The sequence below is a fragment of the Vicia villosa genome, unplaced genomic scaffold (genome assembly GCF_029867415.1).
Source record: "Vicia villosa cultivar HV-30 ecotype Madison, WI unplaced genomic scaffold, Vvil1.0 ctg.001104F_1_1, whole genome shotgun sequence".
NCBI lineage: Eukaryota > Viridiplantae > Streptophyta > Magnoliopsida > Fabales > Fabaceae > Vicia > Vicia villosa.
In genome coordinates, this window is record NW_026705481.1 from 146,947 (window position 1) to 165,805 (window position 18,859).

Below are 18,859 nucleotides of genomic sequence, written 5' to 3' on the forward strand. Positions count from 1 at the left end.
AATAGAAGGATATGTCGACTCTGATTATGCAGGTTGTATGGATTCCAGAAAATCTATTTCTGGATATGTTTTCACTATGTTTGGCACTACAATTAGTTGGAAAGCAACACTTCAGAAGGTTGTTGCTCTATCAACCACTGAAGCAGAGTATATTGCCCTAACTGAAGCTGTGAAAGAAGCATTGTGGCTTGAAGGTTTTGCGAAGGAGCTAAAACTTCAAGGTCGAGGTATCACTGTTAAATGTGATAGTCAAAGTGCAATACACCTGTCGAAGAATTCAGCCTATCATGAGCGAACTAAGCACATTGATATGAGGCTGCATTTCGTCAGAGGAGTAATCGAGCGTGGAGAAGTCCAAGTGCTGAAGGTTTCGACTGAAGACAATGCTGCTGATATGATCACCAAGACATTGCCGAGTTGCAAGTTTTTCCACTGTATGCAGTTGATAAAGCTGCATGAAGAAAGCTAGTCTGTTCCTTGACGTTGTAGAGTTAGGTCCAAGGTGGAGATTTGTGAGATATTGGATCGAACTCTAGTATTGTCGAAGGGTAGCTTCTTGGTTCGACAGTTCGACAGAGTTAAGCATGAAGTCGAAGGATTGATTATATGCTGATGTCGAAGTGTGCATGCTGTAGTCGAAGATGGGTCTAGCATGCAGATGTCGAAGATGCTAGGGTTGTTAGCATGTTAAATTAGGTTTTAGTGTTTAAACCCTAATTTGTTAAGTTAGCTTGTTTATTAAGTTGGCTTGTGTAATGGGCCTTGCTGAAAAAGCCCATTAGTTAGTATGTTAGGTTTTATTATAAATAGCATACTAGTCTCTCATCATTGCTAAGCTGCAAATCCTAATTTAGGGTGAGAGAGGTTATTTGTTATTCTTGTAAGCTTGTAATCTTGTTTTAAGAGAAAGTAAAAGAATAGCAGTTATAACCAATTCTTGTGTTCTTATTCTCTTCCCTAATTCCCTATTATACTTTGTTATTGGTATCGTTTTTCACATCAGTAAGTAACTACACAACCTGGAAAAACAAAATTTTGGGCTGATAACCGGTTACCACATTTGGTGTAACCGGTTACCACTCAAATAGAAAAAAAGATAAAACAATTTTCCGCGACTGTAACCGATTACCACATTCTATGTAACCGGTTACCACTGAATTGAAACAACTTATTTGCTTTCCATAAGTGCTTATTTGACCCTGTAACTTGTTACACTAATTCTAGTAACATGTTACATCACTTCAATTATTTATTTTTAATTAGCACACCATCTTAATTTAAGTGCTCCAAGTTCTCCATGCTCATGTTCATCTTCAATCTATTGAACATATCATTTGTGACTCCCTTTGTCAACAAATCAACAACTTGTTCTTCACTTCTTCAAAATCTTAACTTACCTTCACTCACTAGATCCCTCAAGTAGTGAAATCTCATCTCAATATGCTTGCTCCTCCCTGGTGTAATTGGGTTCTTAGCAAGATTAATAGCGGAAACATTATCGATCAAAAGGATGACAGCGTCACCTTCATTGCTGCCCATCTCATGGAATAAATTCATTAGCCACACGACTTGGCATGTGCATAACGACAAACCAATATATTTGGCCTCACCAGAAGAGAGTGTAGCTAACGGTTCCTTCTGTGAACATCATTAGATTGATGCTCATCCAAACATAAAGATGTATCCGACTGTAGACTTACGATCATCTTTATCTTCGCACCAGTTGGAATCGGTAAAATCCAACAAAATTGCATTTTCTGCCTGTATCCTCTGCGGGAAAGAGAATTCCGCAACCAATAGACCATTTGACGTATCTTAGGATTCTCTTGACTGCTTCCAAGTGAGACACCTTCGGTATCTTCAAGAATCTACTCGCAATACCGACACTTAAAGCCAAATCTGGCCGCTTATTGCACAAATAACATATTGATCTAATCAATCTCCTATATTGAGTAGGATCTACATTCTTCTGCTCTTCACTTTTGGCAGCTGTAACCTTGCTTCATCCAGTGTAGTGGCAGCATTACAATGCTCCATATCACATTTCTTCAATAGTTCAAGAGCATATATTCTTTGATGCATCAGCATTCCCATTTCTTACATATGGAACTCTATGCAAGGAAGTATTTCATAATGTCAAAGTCACTCAATTCAGATCCTTTCATAAGTTCACTCTTGAACTTAGAAATAATCAACTAATTGATGCTCGTGATCAACAAATCATCCACGTTTAGACAATGTATGATCACACCCTCACTTGTATCCGACCTCACAACGACTCCATGTTCGGACACACATTTATTGAAGCCAACATCAACTAGGAAACCATATATCCGTTTGTTCCAAGCCCTCGGAGCTTACTTCAAACCATATAGCGATTTTCTCAACTTGTAGAACCTTCCTTCTTGATTCTTCACAAAAAAACAAGGGGTATGTTCTACATACACCTCTTCCTCAAGCGGACCTTTAAGAACTGCGTATTTCACATCCATTTGATAGATAGAACAATTGTTTCTATTAGTAATGCTAACAACTAGTCGAATGGTCTCAATCCTAGCAACAGAAGAAAATACCTCATCAAAGTCTATACCTTCTCTTTGCCAGAATCTCTTTGCAACTAATTGAGCCTTATGCTTGATTATTTCACCTTTGGGATTTGCCTTCACTTTATAGACTCATCTCATACTAATTGGCTTCTTTCTTTTCGATAAATTGACCAACTCCTAAGTACTGTTTTTCTATAGATTCCATTTGTGAGTTTGTAACCTCGCCACCTTTGATTTATCACCTATAAGTTTTTTCCAAGATCTCCCAAGCTTTCTTTTTCGACTCGCAATCTCCAATTATCTTCTCATAGTTATCACCATCGACACAAGAATGAATCAAAAACATCTCCTTGTAGTATTTCTTCTTTTATTCTTTATATGCAGCCTTTTGCGCATCTGTGGCATTTGCGGTGAGTGAATTAACCCCGTTCTTGATCACTTCAAGAACATCTTGATACCTACACAACACCTTCATTTGTTTGGACCATTTATCGTAATTCATCGCATCTAGGGTTGGTAGATTCGTGGAAACTATATCATTGGAAACGATGTTCATGTTTGCATAGTGGATTGTGGGTCAGAAACCAAGTTCTCGATGCCAAATGTTAGAACATACAACTTGAATTGGTGAATCAATGTAGGTTATGAGATATTGGATCGAACTTTAGTATGATCGAAGGATAGATTTTTGGTTCGACAATTCAACATGATCTTAGCATGTCGCCGAAGTCTATTCACGTGATGTAGTCGAAGTCGGAGTATGCTAGGATTATTAGCATGTCGAATTTGGCCTGCTTGTTATGCCCAATTGTTTAAGTTAGCTTGTTCCCAAAGTTAACTTGTGTAATAAGTATGTGTGTAAAAGCTCATTAGTTTAGTGTGTTAGTTTTATTATTAATAGCATACTAGTCTCTCAACATTGCACTCTATAAATCCTAATTAGGGTGAGACAGATTATTTGTTATTCTGTAACACTTGTAATCTTGCTTCAAAGAGAAAGTAAAGAATAACAATTTATAACGAATTTCATTGTGTTCTCCTTGTTTTCTTCTTTCCTACTCTTGTGGGTTTCTTGCCAAGGAAAAAACCTATTATACTTTGTTCTTGGCATTGATTTCACAACAAAGATTTTGGTGTTTGTGGAGAAGATTAAGTGAGATAGTAAGAGAATAATAGAGAGAGGGAGAATTATTGAAGGTTAGAAATCAAATTTTTATTACTAATTACATTCTACTACATATGATATATATATATATATATATATATATATATATATATTTATATATATATATATTTATATATATATATATATATATATATATATATATATATATATATATATATATATATATATATATATATATATATTTATATATATATATATATATATATATATATATATATATATATATATATATATATATATATATATATATATATATATAAAACAAGTTATAATGATTGGGAGCTAAAACAAGTAACTACACAGTCTGAAGAAAAAAACTTTGGCTAATAACCGGTTACCAGTGAAAAAGAATAAAAAATAAAATAATTCATCGTGACTGTAATCGATTATAATCTTCTATATAACCGATTACCACTAAACCGAAATAACTTATTTACTTTTCAGAAGTGCTTATTTGATCATGTAACTTGTTACACTACCAATAATATATTACATCACTTGAATTATTTATTTTCGATTAACAGAAATAACTAAATTTAGTATATCACTAAGGGTGTGTTTGGTTCGAGGTAGAGCGAGGGGAGGGGAGGGAATATTTAAAATGAAATGTGTTTGGTTCAATTTTTTGGAGGGGAGAGGAGGGGAGGGGAGGGGAGCAAAATCCCTCCAAATGACTGCTTTTGCGTTCTCCCGAATCGGGGGGATTCGGAGGGGAGGGGAGGGGATCTGAGTTTTAATATTAATTAAATTAATATAGTTACTAAAACATCCTCAATTTTATTTTATTATTATAAAAATATTATTTTCTTTCATGTTTCTACTTTTCTTTTTATGATTTTTTATCTATTGCTTCCAAGCCTTCCATCAACTTATTATAATTATTCTTCAACTTCAAATTATTTTTTATTTTCTATTTAATAAAAATTATAACAACTATATTTTTTGTGTTTTATTATAATTTATTTTATGGATTCAAAATTTGTTATCAACGCATAATTTATTGTGTCGAGAGTTATAATACGAATCAAGTGTGCTCAATTTTTTTAATATTATGCTATAAGTTATGATTTTTTAGTCACTCAGTTATACAAATATTATTTCCAAGAAAATATATATGAAATTTTTACAATGGAATATCATATCACTTATATAAAATTACAAGGATAAAATTGTAAATTATTATTAAAATCCCTCCCCTCCCCTCGTGAACCAAACATATTTTCAAACGAAATCCCTTCCCTCCCCTCCTCTCCCCTCGTTTGAACCAAACAAATATATAATTATAAAAAATCCCTCCCCTCCCCTCCCCTTCCCTTCCCTCCATTAAAATCCCTCCCCTCCCCCTCATTTGAACCAAACAGACCCTAAGCCTCTTGTGACACTACTAAAAGATATTCTTGTAATATAGACTAATATTATATATATTAAAATGCAAAATATAAAAAAAATATGAATATTAGTTGTTAGTGCAATTCGACCAAGTGTTTATAATTTGAATGAATACTAGTCTATCAATTATACTAAAGAATGTTATCTAATCATATGGTTTAATGAATACCTATACAAAATATATTTAAATTTGGCATCCACAAATTTATGAATTTTTTCTATAAAAATGAGCTATATTGTCATGAAACACTTGGAACTTGGAAGAGGCAAATACACGTGGAATTGTCTTGCTGTGAATAGATAATATAGGATAGATAACATTCAACACAAAAATATTGTTTGGGCTCACAAGGAAAATCTAGACACAAAATCCACAATATATGAAAAACAAGAACTACTTGATTTGGATATGTTATGTAAGTAGCAAAACAAGTATCCTAAATTCAAATAATAAAAGATGTGATGCATATATTTTTGGAGATTACTAAGAATCTCTAAGATTTTTCCTTAAAATCTCAGGAGTATCACAGATTCACAATCCCTCTCGTAGGGTGGGTGGTCTTCCTTGAAAGACACAATCAAAAATCTGATCTGATTTGTCTTATACTGATCTTTTAAAAAAATAATATATTTTCCTATTTCCAAAATATTATTTATCTGTCTTTTTCTTTGCCAAATTGCTTTTCTCAATCTCTTGGCACAAAAAATATTAGTTCTTCTGAATTGTGATTATGACAACTCATTCTAATTATAGTATTAGTGATTAAATTAATGTAGTGTTCACACACACGCACATGTTCTTTTTGTCTTCAGAATGGCCAGGCAATTGGTGTTTCTTTGAAGTTTCAATATTTGACAAAATCTTAAATTTATATTAATTAATTTAAAAATATATATTAAATATTTTGGTGGCTTTGCGCACGTAAGAATTGAAATTAGTTCCGAAAATAAAATTTTAATATCAATATAAGATTATTATATTAAAAATATATAATAGAGGTAGTGAGACAAGTATACAAATAAACAATGCAAGATGGCAATTTGATTGCATTCCACATGGGTAAATGAGTTGAATCTGTTAAGTTCAAGTGGTAAAACGTTAAATACATTAAAAAAAAATTAAGAGACATTTGATAAGTATAATAAAATATCATAAAATATTAAATATGTTCGTCTCCAAAGAAATTGTAATCAATTAAATAACTTGGCAATTGAAGTATTATTTAAGCTATTAAAAATATCATAAAATATTAAAGTAGATGGGTTTGCATAATATTTTGATTGTAAATTTTTAAAGTAAATTGAGTAGAAGTGATTATAACAAAAATATGATTAAGATCAGTTTGATATTGATTAAATAAAAAGAAACAGGAAGCATGAAAAAGCTGAATAATCATAAAAAGCATTAATTGCATAAATTATAGGGTTAAATATACAATACGGAATATGAAATGTTCGCGAAATTCAGTTTATTTTCTCTTTAAAAAATTGAATCTTCCATTTGAAATGTTAAAATTATGTGTCTTTTGCTCCTTTAGTGTACAATTTACCTCCAGATTCAATATTCAAATTGTATGTTTATGGGGCATAACAAAACAAAAAAAATTACATTATAGGGATGAAATTCAAAAAAAAAAAAAATTACTGGTGGTAAAACGAAATCCACCTATATTGCAGAGGGTGTCGTAATATTTAACCTTAAATTATATAGTTTAACAGACTCTGACATATTATAGTCAGGCTCTTTGTCATCAAATTTGACATGTATAAACTCTTCAACCATTCTGATTTTAGAGTTATACACTCTGTATGCCTTAGAGCGTTCAGAGTATCCTAAACAGATACCCTTTTAAACTTTGACATCAAATTTCTTTAGATAGACTTTATTGTTCAGAATGTAACATGTACAACCAAATTGATAAAAAATAAGATATGTTTGGCTTTCTTCCTTTGAATAACTCATAAGATGATTTGTTCAAAATTGGTCTGATATAGACAATGTTCTGAACATAACAAGATGTTCATGGATCATGGTTCTAGCCATTAATTTCTTGCAAATACTTGTTCTTACATGATGCAAATGAATTAAAAATTATGTAGGAAAAGGAGTTTGACTTAAAGAATTAGGTGTTACTAAGAAGATTCTTGGTATGAAGATTCACAAGGACGTGAGTGCTTAAAAATTATGGTTGTCTCTAAAAATCTATGTTGAAAATGTGTTTGACAAGTTTGACACGAGTAATTCAAAGGTTGTGAGTAATCCATTGACAAATCACTTTAAGCTCTCATTGGATCAGTGTTCAAAGACATATGCATAAGTTGAGTATATGTCAAAGTTCCCATATGTTAGTGTTGTTTGTTGTTTAATGTATGATAAAGTATGCACTAGAATAGATTCGGCAAAAGATGTAATTCAAGTTTGTAATATTATGTCCAAACCAGGAAAGCATTATTGGGAAGTTGTCAAGTGGATTTTTCAAGTACATGAAGGATAATATGAGTTATGGTATCGTGTTTAGCAGTGAACAGGGTATCGTTCATTTGTAGGATATGTTGATTCAGACTATGCTTGTAATGGATGATAGGAAGTCTACAATAGGGTATGTCTTTACTTTAGCAAGAGGGCATATTTGTTAAAAATCATCACTTCAATCCATAGTGGTCATATCGACAACTGAAGCAGAGTACATGGAGACAGATGAAGTTGTCAAGGAAGCCTTGTGGCTTACATGATTGGTGATACAATTGGGTGTTGAGCAAGGAGAAGTTTGGTTGCATTATGATAATTTGAGTGTCATTTATTTGGCAATCAATCAAGTGTATCATGCCAGGATCAAGCATATTGATATGAGGTTTCACAAGATCAGAGAGTTACTTGCATTTGGTAAAATACTACTTGAAAAGGTTCATACTTCATAGAATGTGGTTGATATGTTGATCAAATCAGTCATCAGTGACAAATTCAGACATTGTTTGAATTTGTTACATGTTTCTCAATGTTAAGTATGAGGTATACCTTCCATGTTGCTAGTATGAATCGTTATATTGAAAGTCTTTATAAGGGTTTGATATTCACCAAAGTGGAGGTTGTTAAGTATGACTCATATTATTGAGATTATTATGGATTGTCAAGTTTAGCTCTTATTGTTGAGATTATTATGTATTGTTAAGTAAGTAAGTTCATATCGTTGAGATAATTATGGATAAATATAACTATTTGTGGAGTAACTGGGGATTATGATTTAGGTAAATCGAACCCCAGTATTATGTATATGACTTTTAACACTGAAAAATAACAACACAAGAACATAACGTGGAAACTCCAAAATCGGAGAAAAAACCGTGACCGTTGTCAAATGACAACCAGAGAATAATACTATGTAAAAATTGTTACAACACATAATTTACCCTCAAATACACCAGGCCCCCAGTACACTCATACCCTCCAAAACAAATATTTAACTATATCTCATAACACTTTAATACAAGAGCATAAGAGAACAAAGAAAGTCAAATATAAGCTTAAAGTACTTTTGACTGATGCATCTTGTAAAGAAAAACTTGAATCTTATATATAGCCTTGGATTCCCACTTCCATCACTAAAATAAGCAATGTGGGACTTAGAAGAACTTTTAATTCTATATATAGCTTTGAACTCCCTCTTCTTTCACAAAACTAAGCGATGTGTGACTTCTTCAAACATGTATATTTTCAACCAACCCTAACAATCTCCACCTTGATGGAAAATAATACATAAGCTTTCATTGTCTTCACCGACAATCATAGTCCACCATAAAGAGTATAGTCACTTAAAGCTACACCACTCCAAGAATTTTCACATTGTCTTCACTGAAAATCATAGTTTTAAAAACTATCATACTCTCTCATGAAAAATATATTTCACTTAAAGAAAAACCACTTCAAGAATTTCACATTGTCATCACCGACAATATTATATTTTATCATGAAGAATAAATTTCACTTGAAGTTAAACCGCTCCAAGAATTTTTACATGCCGAAAACCAGGTTGAAAACTTATGATGTAAATTCCTTGTTGGCATGAAGATCTTCAACCACCGACATAATCTTGCACCTTGTGTAACATATATTTGACTTGAACTTTTCATAAGTCAAAAACAATTCTTCCATCAATTTTCTCTAACCCAAACTACATAGCGGAACTTGTAACTTTAGCTCAACAATTCTCTCACAACACCACCATTCTTTTCTGATGCGGAAGATCGGACAAAGCTGCAACCACAGAGCAGACTAAGAATCATTTCCCCAAATTGAACTGAGAGATCTGATACCAGTTGTTGGGAAAAATAACAAACATAGAGAAAATAGGAACAAAATAACAACACAAGAACATAACGTGAAAACTCCAAAACCGAAGAAAAAACCATGACCGTTGTCAAATGACAACCAAAGAATAACAATATGTGAAAATTGTTACAACACATAATTTACCCTCAAATACCCCAAGCCCCCAATACACCCACACCCTCTAAAACAAATATTTTACTACATCTCACAACACTCTAATACAAGAGCATAAGAGAACAAAGAAAGTCAAATACAAGCTTAAAGTGCTTTTGACTGGTGCATCTTGTAAAGAAAAACTTGAATCTTATATATAGCCTTGGATTCCCACTTCCATCACTAAAATAAGCGATGTGGGACTTAGAAGAACTTTTAATCCTATATATAGCCTTGAACTCCCTCTTCCTTCACAAAATTAAGCGATGTGAGACTTCTTCAAACATATATATATTTTCAACCAACCCCAACAGTATTATGTATATGACTTGTAACACTGAAATTCTAATTATTTCATAAGATATAGATAAATGAAACGATAACTACTCTATTGTCGTAAAGATGTGCACTATTATATTCGCAAGGTATGCACTATAAACTGCGTTGCATAGATACGGGTGTGTACCCAGTACCCCGTACGGAGTACGATATTTTTTAAAAAATTAAGGTTCGGATACGTTAGTATAACTTTTAAAAAATATAACCATATATAACAAAAGAATATTATTTAAATAACAACAAAACGTTAAAATTAAAAAATAATTTACTTAAAAGAATTAATATCTACGCGACAACATAAATAAATCATACTTAAAAAGTATTAATAGGTCATGAAATTATGACTGAATATTAATATTTTTCTCTCGAATATCATTATAAAGAGCGACTTCTAGTTCAAATTCATCGAGAGAAAAGACTAACAACTTTAAGAATACCGGTTCCATCAAATATATCTCATTCATCTCCATCAATATCCCACATTTTTGTTGCTCCTTCATTATAAACCTTACTCTTTCTTCGAGAGAAGACGAGAATTTCTATGAACAAAAACTAAATCATCAATCCTCATTGGGTTGAATCTATTTCTTTTCGATGAATGAATAAAGCCATATATGTGCTCCAATTTCTTTCAGCGGAAGATGAAGAACTTGGGTGTGATAGAAATTTTAATGCAATAGGTTGATTTTTCTTTCACTTTTTTTATTTATAAATAGAATAAATAACCTAATTTTTATCCAATAAAAGTTCAAATTAAATTATTCAAAAAAAATAAAAAATTTGAGTACGAGGTACCAAATATGTACAAGTTAGTGTACCAACTTAAATATAAAATTAAAAAACTTAATACAACTTAGATGCATACCGGATGAGTATTCTACGCATATTGTTACCTGATACATATTCGGTACCGGTTCTTTACTTAAAATATAATACCGGCACTTCACAAACATTAAATAAAAAAAAATTATAACTACACTATAGTTGCAAAGAAGGCACGATTCATTATGTCAATTATCTTATACTTTCGTTTATATTTAATCTTCTTTGTTGGTTGCTCTTCTAACGATAATTTTCCGTAGAAAATTAAATTAAGAAGCCTAATGTATTTTCATTCTGTATGAGTGGGCTGTGATTCCTCAAACCGAAATTGGACGGCTCCTAAGAATCTCAACTGTTTAGCTAATTCTGAACTGTCTCATATCCTTAATCAAATAGTACTACACTACTTGGCATTATTTTATGTTCATACAATTCTTTCTCTTCTCTCCATAATATAAATAATGTAACTTAGGTTTAGGATAATCTGATCATTAGTTTCATCAAACCAACTTCTGAGAATCTCCCACAACCGCCATTGTGATTTGTCGGTTTGTGTCAGCATATAATACTGCTTATCATATACTAAGTTCTTATGTGATTATCAAGTCTGAATACATTAATGTGTATAAAGAACAATAACACATTTTGGTCTGTGGTATAGTTAATTATTTGACTATAAGAGAAAGACATTACTATATTGTTGCTTCATGATTGATTAATAAAATAAATGTGACATTGCAGAGTGGTGCAATGTCTTGTGCCACTGTGGACAGTAAGTTGGTGTGTGTGAGGGAGCTGTTTCTCATCCAAATTCTGAGATTCTGTATTATTTTTGGAATTATTTCAATGTATCAGCCACGTGGCTCACAGTTCAGGCCAACCGTCAAGGTTCTGTGGGTTCTATATGTGACAGTGAACTTAACTGTTGCCAGGTGTTTGACAGTAAGGAAACCACCTTCAAGAGAAATATTTAACTGCTGATTTTTTATTGTAAAATATGCAAACCTGAAATGATCCAAAATTTTCGCATACTAAACATTAAAAAAAATAATAATATTATATGAAAGCTTAATGGTCTGTAAACAGTTTTATATTTATATTCAACAAGAGACTACTATTACTTTTCAACTCATGTACCACCAATTAAATGTTTGTTCCTTATATTATTAACCATTGGAAACTTACATAATAAAATATAGGGATAATATCTATTAATTATTAAGGTGAGTTTTGGTTTTTCTCCTATTAGATTTTTTTTTGTTAGATTCTTCCCTAATACTAAAACACAAGATTCTGTTGAAAATCCATATCTCTTATTTGGTTGACTGGGCGTGAAAAATATTGACTAACCATTAGTATAGGCAGCCAATACCCCCAACCAGTAAACCAACTCATTTCATTTGTTTTAATCTTACTCCTTAAATAATATATTATATATTAACGTTTTTTATTTTATTTTATATGTAATATATATAGAGAAAATAGGTGATGCACTGACAGTGTAAAAAAGTTTTACACTGTCAACCAATCACGACTATGTATCCCAATAAATCATACTGTTATATTTAAATTACTAAGATGACATCGCAGTTTGTTGTTTTTTTATTAGATGAGTGTCAGTGCATGTCCATTATATTAACACCTTGCAAGATATTTATTACAGAACTGAAATTATATATTTATTTATTTAAAACTGAACTATATATATTAACGTTAAAACAAATTTATAAACATTAGCACAAATTTATAAACATTAGAACATATGTATAATGTTAAAAGAATAGTAACTGTATACTATTAACATTAATATAATAATAAACATTAAAACATTAATATAAATTCTTAACAAATATTAACATTATATATATATATATATATATATATATATATATATATATATATATATATATATATAAACAAAAAAATGTCAACATATAAAACAAACAAAAAAGTTATAAAAAATATATTAACATTTAAAAATTGAAGTTTATAAAAAAATAATTAATTAATGCACTTTATAAAAATGATATGTTTAAAAAATGCAATATAAAAAAATGTTATATACTGAATATACAAAAAAAACGTTATAAAAAAAACAATATAAAAAATGTTAATTACATATAAAACAAAAATAAAAAACGCAATTTATAAAAGAATTTTAAAAGAATTATCAATTTATAATAATCAAAAACTTTAAAAGTTCAATTAGAAAATAACTCCAACTTATATATTATACAGTTTTATTTAAATCATATTTATTATGATATTAACGTAAATATTGTACAGTTTTATTTATAATTGTTATTATGAAAATTTATTTATAATAACGTAAGTATTCTAATTAGTGTATTCTAAATTTATTATTAGTGTATTCTAAATCACTACGCCAAAAATGGTTTTTAAAAGCGCCCTTACGAAAGCGTTTTATAGTGAAAGCGCTCTCATAGCCTTTCAAAAAAAAATTGCTAAAAAAAGTGCATACCCTACGAAAACGCTTTTGAAAAGCGCTCTTATAGGTGGAAACTTAAAAGCGCTTTTAAGTGAAAGCGCTCTCATAGCCTTTTTAAAAAAATTTCGCTAAAAATGTGCATACCCTACGAAAGCGCTTTTGAAAAGCGCTCTTATAGACTGACTTGTGAAAGCGCTTTTGAAAGCGCTCTTATAGCCCATGATACGACGGCGCTTTTTAGTTAAAAAACGCTCTGGTAACCCATGCTTTGAGAGCGCTTTTTAAAAGCGCTCTGGTACCCCATGCTATGAGAGCGCTTTTTAAAAGCGCTTTGGTACCCCATGTTATAATTAAAATTAATAAAATTGAGGGTTTATTCTTTCAGATACGCTTCTGTTCATTATCTTCGATCTCCAGCATTTCATCTCTTCGTACCACCAACTCCGTCTGTCTACTCGCTCTGTCTCGTCACCGCCGTCCGTCTCATCGCCGCCGTCCGTCTCCGTCCGTCTCTCCTCCGTCCGTCTCCAGCCGTCGTGGCCGTTACCTCTCTTCTCCGGCATCACTGTTTTCAGGTAAAATCTTCTTCTCCATATTTAGGGTTTTGTTCAAGCTTATTGTCAGTGTCAAATTTATCAATTTAGATAATCATGTTATGTTGAGTTATTAAGTTACTCAACAATTTAGAGTAGAAGATTATTTCAGAGCCAAAAGTGGTGCACCTTCCCCACTTGTGACAGCAGCAACACCATACATTGGTTGTAACTGTTAGAGTAGTCATGTTGATTGAGTCTAATAGAAGGTTGTTCCAGTAGTTACATTGTTCTCCAATGAGTTGAAGCTTTTCAACTCTGTCAGATACAACTTCTAATATGTTTTGGAGTTTTTGAAGATGAATTTATGCATTAATTACTCTCTTTGAAGATGTTAAAGAACATGATATTGACAATGCATTCTACTAATTTATGTGTTATTGTTAATAAGTACATGTTATTGACAATGGATTGAAGATATACTAAAATTTGGTTGCATTATTTTAAATTGAAATTATAGTTTTCCATTGACACAATTTCTAGTATTGTCAATGTTATAGATTTGTGACTTATTCTTTTTGTATTGATGCTCTTACATAAATATCTTGTAGTTTATGTTAGCATGCATTAGTTACATGAGTTTTGTTTGGTACAGTGGAGCATATATGCATTATTTATATAAATGTCTATTTATATGTAACTAGATACATGCAATTATATTTGTGTATATTTATTCTCAGTATCCCTAAATCTCAGATTCTTCCCTAAATCAATTTCAGTTCCTCCGTCCTCCGTCCTCCGTCTCCGCCGCCGTTTCCGCCTCCGTTCGCCGTTTCCGCCTCCGTCTGTTCTCCGTTCTCCCTCCGTTCTCCCTGCATCCCTTTAGGTAATTTCTAAGTTTTTGAATATGCTGTATGTGGGTTGCTATATGTTCTTATTCATACTGCTATATGTTTTTGAATATGCTTATGAGAATTTGTTTGGAATTTTATATGGAACATTTGTTTGGAATATGCTTATGAGAATTTGTTTGAATATGCTTATGAGAATTTGTTTGGAATTTTATACTGCTATATGTTTGGAATTTTATATGAGAATTCATACTCCGATTGTTTTATTCAATTTGTACCGATTATTTTATTCAATTTTTACCGACTAATTTGTTTTGAACCATGTATCCGTTTGTCGACTTCTTTACATGTAAATATACTATTTTGACGATTCCGGAGCTGCTCATGCACTTATCTTTACATTTCGGGACTGTTTTTTTATCGGTTTTGCTTCTGCCCGTAATCAAAAGTCGGGCTTAGGGTCTGAATTTCGGAAAACCGACTTTATTTTTGAGTCCGTGGGGACGTTTTACCATAGCCATGTAAATTTCGTTCAATTCCGACAACTTTCTTTTTTGACGCTCATTTTGATTTGTACCGATTTCGTTTCCGATACACTTGTTCATGCATGGTTTGACTTGTATAGATTGTAAGCTTATTAATAGTGTACTAATGTGCTTTACTTTGTTTGATACAGGTTCAATGGCTTCAGATAAAGATGCTCCACCTGCAAACTCACAAGAAAACTCACAAGAAAGAGATGCTCCGGATACAAATGCTCCACCTGATACTGAAGCAAAATAAGTTGCACGAGGCATCACGATTATGAAGGGAATCATACGACATAGAGACCAAGGATTAGTATACCCTTTGGAATGGAATTCTGAAAACCAACCAATTGGTCCTAATTCTGCAAAGTTGACAAGTTACATTGGTACACTTGTTCGTATGCATATTCCAATCTCCGTAGCTAAATGGAATATGAAGAGTGACGACTTGGATAATAAAAAAAAGGCGATTTGGCAAGAGCTTCAGGTATATACCATATATGGTTGTTTTTATTATATTGACGATAAATTGTTTACATTACTTATACTAACACACTATGCGTATGTTTTTTTGCAGAGGACCTTTGACATACCAGATGAGCGTAAAAAGTACATACTTAGTTTGGCCGGAAAAAGATATAGAGGGTGGAAAGCTTTTTTGACAAATAACTATCTTAAGGATAAAGATGGAAACTTTCTTGAAGAGGCGCCGGGAAGACCACTAAAGTATAAGATTTTCATTGATGAAGAAGATTGGGTTAAGTTTGTAAATCAAAGAGATGAAGCTTTTCAGAAAAGGAGTGTCACAAATAGCGCGAGAGCATCAAAACCCGCATATCCATACAAAAAAGGGCGTATGGGATATGCACGCTTGGAGGATAAAATTGTAAGTAAATAGAAATGCGTTTTAATTAATTGTCTAAATGTGTTTTATTTGACGATTTTGCAATTTGTGTCAATGCATAGTTGGAGGAGTCTAAAAGTGAGGAAACCTCACTTCCTGTACATGTGTTGTGGAGGGAAGCTCGGGTGGGCAAGAATCAAGTCGTCGATCCCGAAGTTCAGAGAGTGTATACTGAATGTGTAAGTATAATACTGTGTCTTTATTTAAATCAAATGTTTTTTAATATATAAATGATTTTTTATCTCCACTAATAATTATTGAAATATAAATGAATTACAGGAGACCTTGTCGCAATCGGTGTCCACCGGTGAGGATCATGATGATAGGAGCGTACTTAGTAGAGCCCTACATGCTCCTGAGTATCCCGGTCGGGTGAGGGGTAAGGGTCATGGTGTGACTCCAACCTCTTATTACAAGAATCCTAGGAGAAGAAATCCTTCAAATGAAGAAGTGTTGCAAAAGTTGGCGGAATTGCAAGCACAAGTCTCTGCATTGCAAAAAGATAAAGATTTGTATATGAGAGAAAAGTGCAATACTGCATCGGTGAGAGAAACTAGTGATAAAGCTAGTTTCAACGGTCAAAGAAAATTTCCCGAGGTATTTCTTACAAATTGTTCTATTTCCTTACAAATTGTTCTATTTTGTTAACGATAATGACTTTATATTTACTATTGGTTTAGGGCATTTCTTCTTGCCAACTATTCTTATCGGCACCGTGTTATCGCCTAGTTGGCAAGGGAAAAGTGCACAACACTGTGGGAGATTTACTTCACCATAGACCGCTCCCGGATGGACACCTGAAAGTATCGGTGGATGTTGTAGTAGATCATGATGCGATGCTACCGGTACCTGACTTGGTCTCAGAGACGACATTGCTGCGAGATGCAATAGGATCATTTGTTGCATGGCCCTCGGAGCTCATTGTCATTAGTGATGAGGTATATTGAAAACGATTAAGAAATCATTTAGTTTTCGAATGTCAATTCTAAACCGTTTATTAACTATTTTTTACATTTTAATTTTAGATTGCTCCTATAAAACCCGCAAATAAGGGTAAAGGGATTTTACAGGAGGAGGAGTCTGTTGCATCACTAAAAGAGGTACATTTAAAGTGTTAATAATTAATCTGAATCTAAATCTGCATGATTTTATATTTTACCTAACTTATATGATTTTTAGGCATCCGCTCGGGAGTCACAACAAGTGACGCAGCATGTTCGTACCGTACCACCCACTGGTCCTCCGAAGCCAGCGGGAAAAAAAGGCGGTGCTTTTGTGCCTCGGTACCGGTCGACGCTCGCAACAATGGTTGATATGTCCGATTTGAAGGATGGTGCTTTACGTGAAATCGTTATGGATGAGAGTGTCTTCGGTATTGAATTCAAGTCACTTATTGAACTTGATGACTTGGAGGAGATTTTTAAGCATGATCAACTAGGCGTCAATAACATGCACTCATACATCCGGTAATATTCCCTCATCCGATATATTATTTAATTAGTCTCACAATATAATTTATTTACACATTTCAATGAAAATAATCTAATGTTTGTTATGTTTTTATTTAAGGTTGTTGTATGACAGAGTGTTGCGCGGGACTCCGTTGTCTAACAGATTCCGTTTCGTGTCTTCCGCCCACTGCAGCGGAATGACAATTGCTTCGGAACGGGAATCAGTTAGACAGCGATTAGTCGATAGATTCATGTCCACCGGCAACACAGAATGTCTGCATCTTTGGGCGTATAATACCCGACCAGTAGGGTTAGTTTCTCATTCTTTGTTCATCTAATCTCTGTTTCTTTTGTGTATAGCAAAATTTTCATATAACCTATTGTTTTTATTTATAGAGCACACTGGTTGCTGCTTGCTATCAACCCTATAAGGGAAGTCGTGTATTATCTGAATTCGGTAAACGGTGAATGGACCAATTATCAGGCCATGAAGGACATCGTTGATTTGTAAGTGGGATCGTTCTAAATATATATTCGTGTATATTTATATATATATATATATATTTACTTATTTGTGGGATTGATCTAAACATATGCTTTTATATATTTGTTAATTAGATCAATACAAGTGTTCCGAAGTCAACGGGACGCACAGGTATCCCGAACTAAATCTAGCAACATTACTTGGATCCAAGTGCAGGTACATTATTTTTCACAATGTTGCTTATAATATATTTATGCTACTTGATAAAACAATGCACAACTATAGAATCTTATTTGTTTTTCTATGTAGTGTCCGCAACAGCGAAACAGTTACGATTGCGGATACTTTGTATTGAGGTATATAAAAGAAATCCTTCAGGCAAATCAATTAGAGATTCCGCTCACGATATGAATTTATAACTTAAGATAATTTCATATAACTTATTACATTTAACTAAATGTATCATTCATATTTTTTTTTGTTTTGTAGTACCTTGACGAATTCCGTGCCGCTACATACCCGAAACTTAAGTTGGAAGAAATAAAAGAGGATTTGAGTCATTTTTACATTAAGCACTTTTTCATGTAGGATTTGTGTCGATTTACTTACAATTTTATATAACATTATTGATGTTGTAATATATGATGTATATATATAATTTTGGATATTATTTTGGTATATATATTGTCTTACTGATGGCTGAAATAATATCGTCGAAAATAAATTACAGGTCAAAAATAAATTACAGGTCGAAAATATTACAGGTCGAAAATATTACAGGTCGACTGGGAGGATTAAATTACAGGCTGCACATTAAAAAACCTCACAAACCTACTAAAGCGCTTCTAAGTAAAAGCGCTGCCAAAGATTAATAAAAAAGAATTAAAAAAAAAACGCA

The 18,859-nt window shown here is 32.4% G+C and overlaps 1 protein-coding gene and 1 long non-coding RNA gene across 2 annotated transcripts; both read left to right on the plus strand.

The window, feature by feature from the left end:
- Nucleotides 1-11,381: 11,381 nt before the first annotated feature.
- LOC131633295 (uncharacterized) lies at nt 11,382-15,591 on the plus strand. Its single transcript, XM_058904008.1, has 6 exons — nt 11,382-11,417; nt 11,504-11,534; nt 11,618-11,704; nt 13,597-13,786; nt 14,524-14,630; nt 15,272-15,591. The coding sequence occupies exons 1-6, from the start codon at nt 11,382-11,384 to the stop codon at nt 15,376-15,378; spliced, it is 558 nt and encodes a 185-aa protein (XP_058759991.1). The 3' UTR covers nt 15,379-15,591.
- Nucleotides 15,592-17,873: 2,282 nt separating this feature from the next.
- On the plus strand, nt 17,874-18,366 carry LOC131633293 (uncharacterized). Its single transcript, XR_009293280.1, has 3 exons — nt 17,874-17,984; nt 18,096-18,177; nt 18,271-18,366. It is a non-coding gene; the product is annotated as an uncharacterized LOC131633293 (long non-coding RNA).
- Nucleotides 18,367-18,859: the final 493 nt, after the last annotated feature.

What these genes read in the sequence shown, in the direction of transcription:
- LOC131633295 (XM_058904008.1), top strand. Translation starts at nt 11,382, where the DNA reads ATGTGTATAAAGAACAATAACACATTTTGGTCTGTG. An exon ending in ATAACACATTTTGGTCTGTG is followed by an intron (nt 11,418 to 11,503) that starts GTATAGTTAATT and finishes GTGACATTGCAG; the next exon opens with AGTGGTGCAATGTCTTGTGC. An exon ending in GTCTTGTGCCACTGTGGACA is followed by an intron (nt 11,535 to 11,617) that starts GTAAGTTGGTGT and finishes TCAATGTATCAG; the next exon opens with CCACGTGGCTCACAGTTCAG.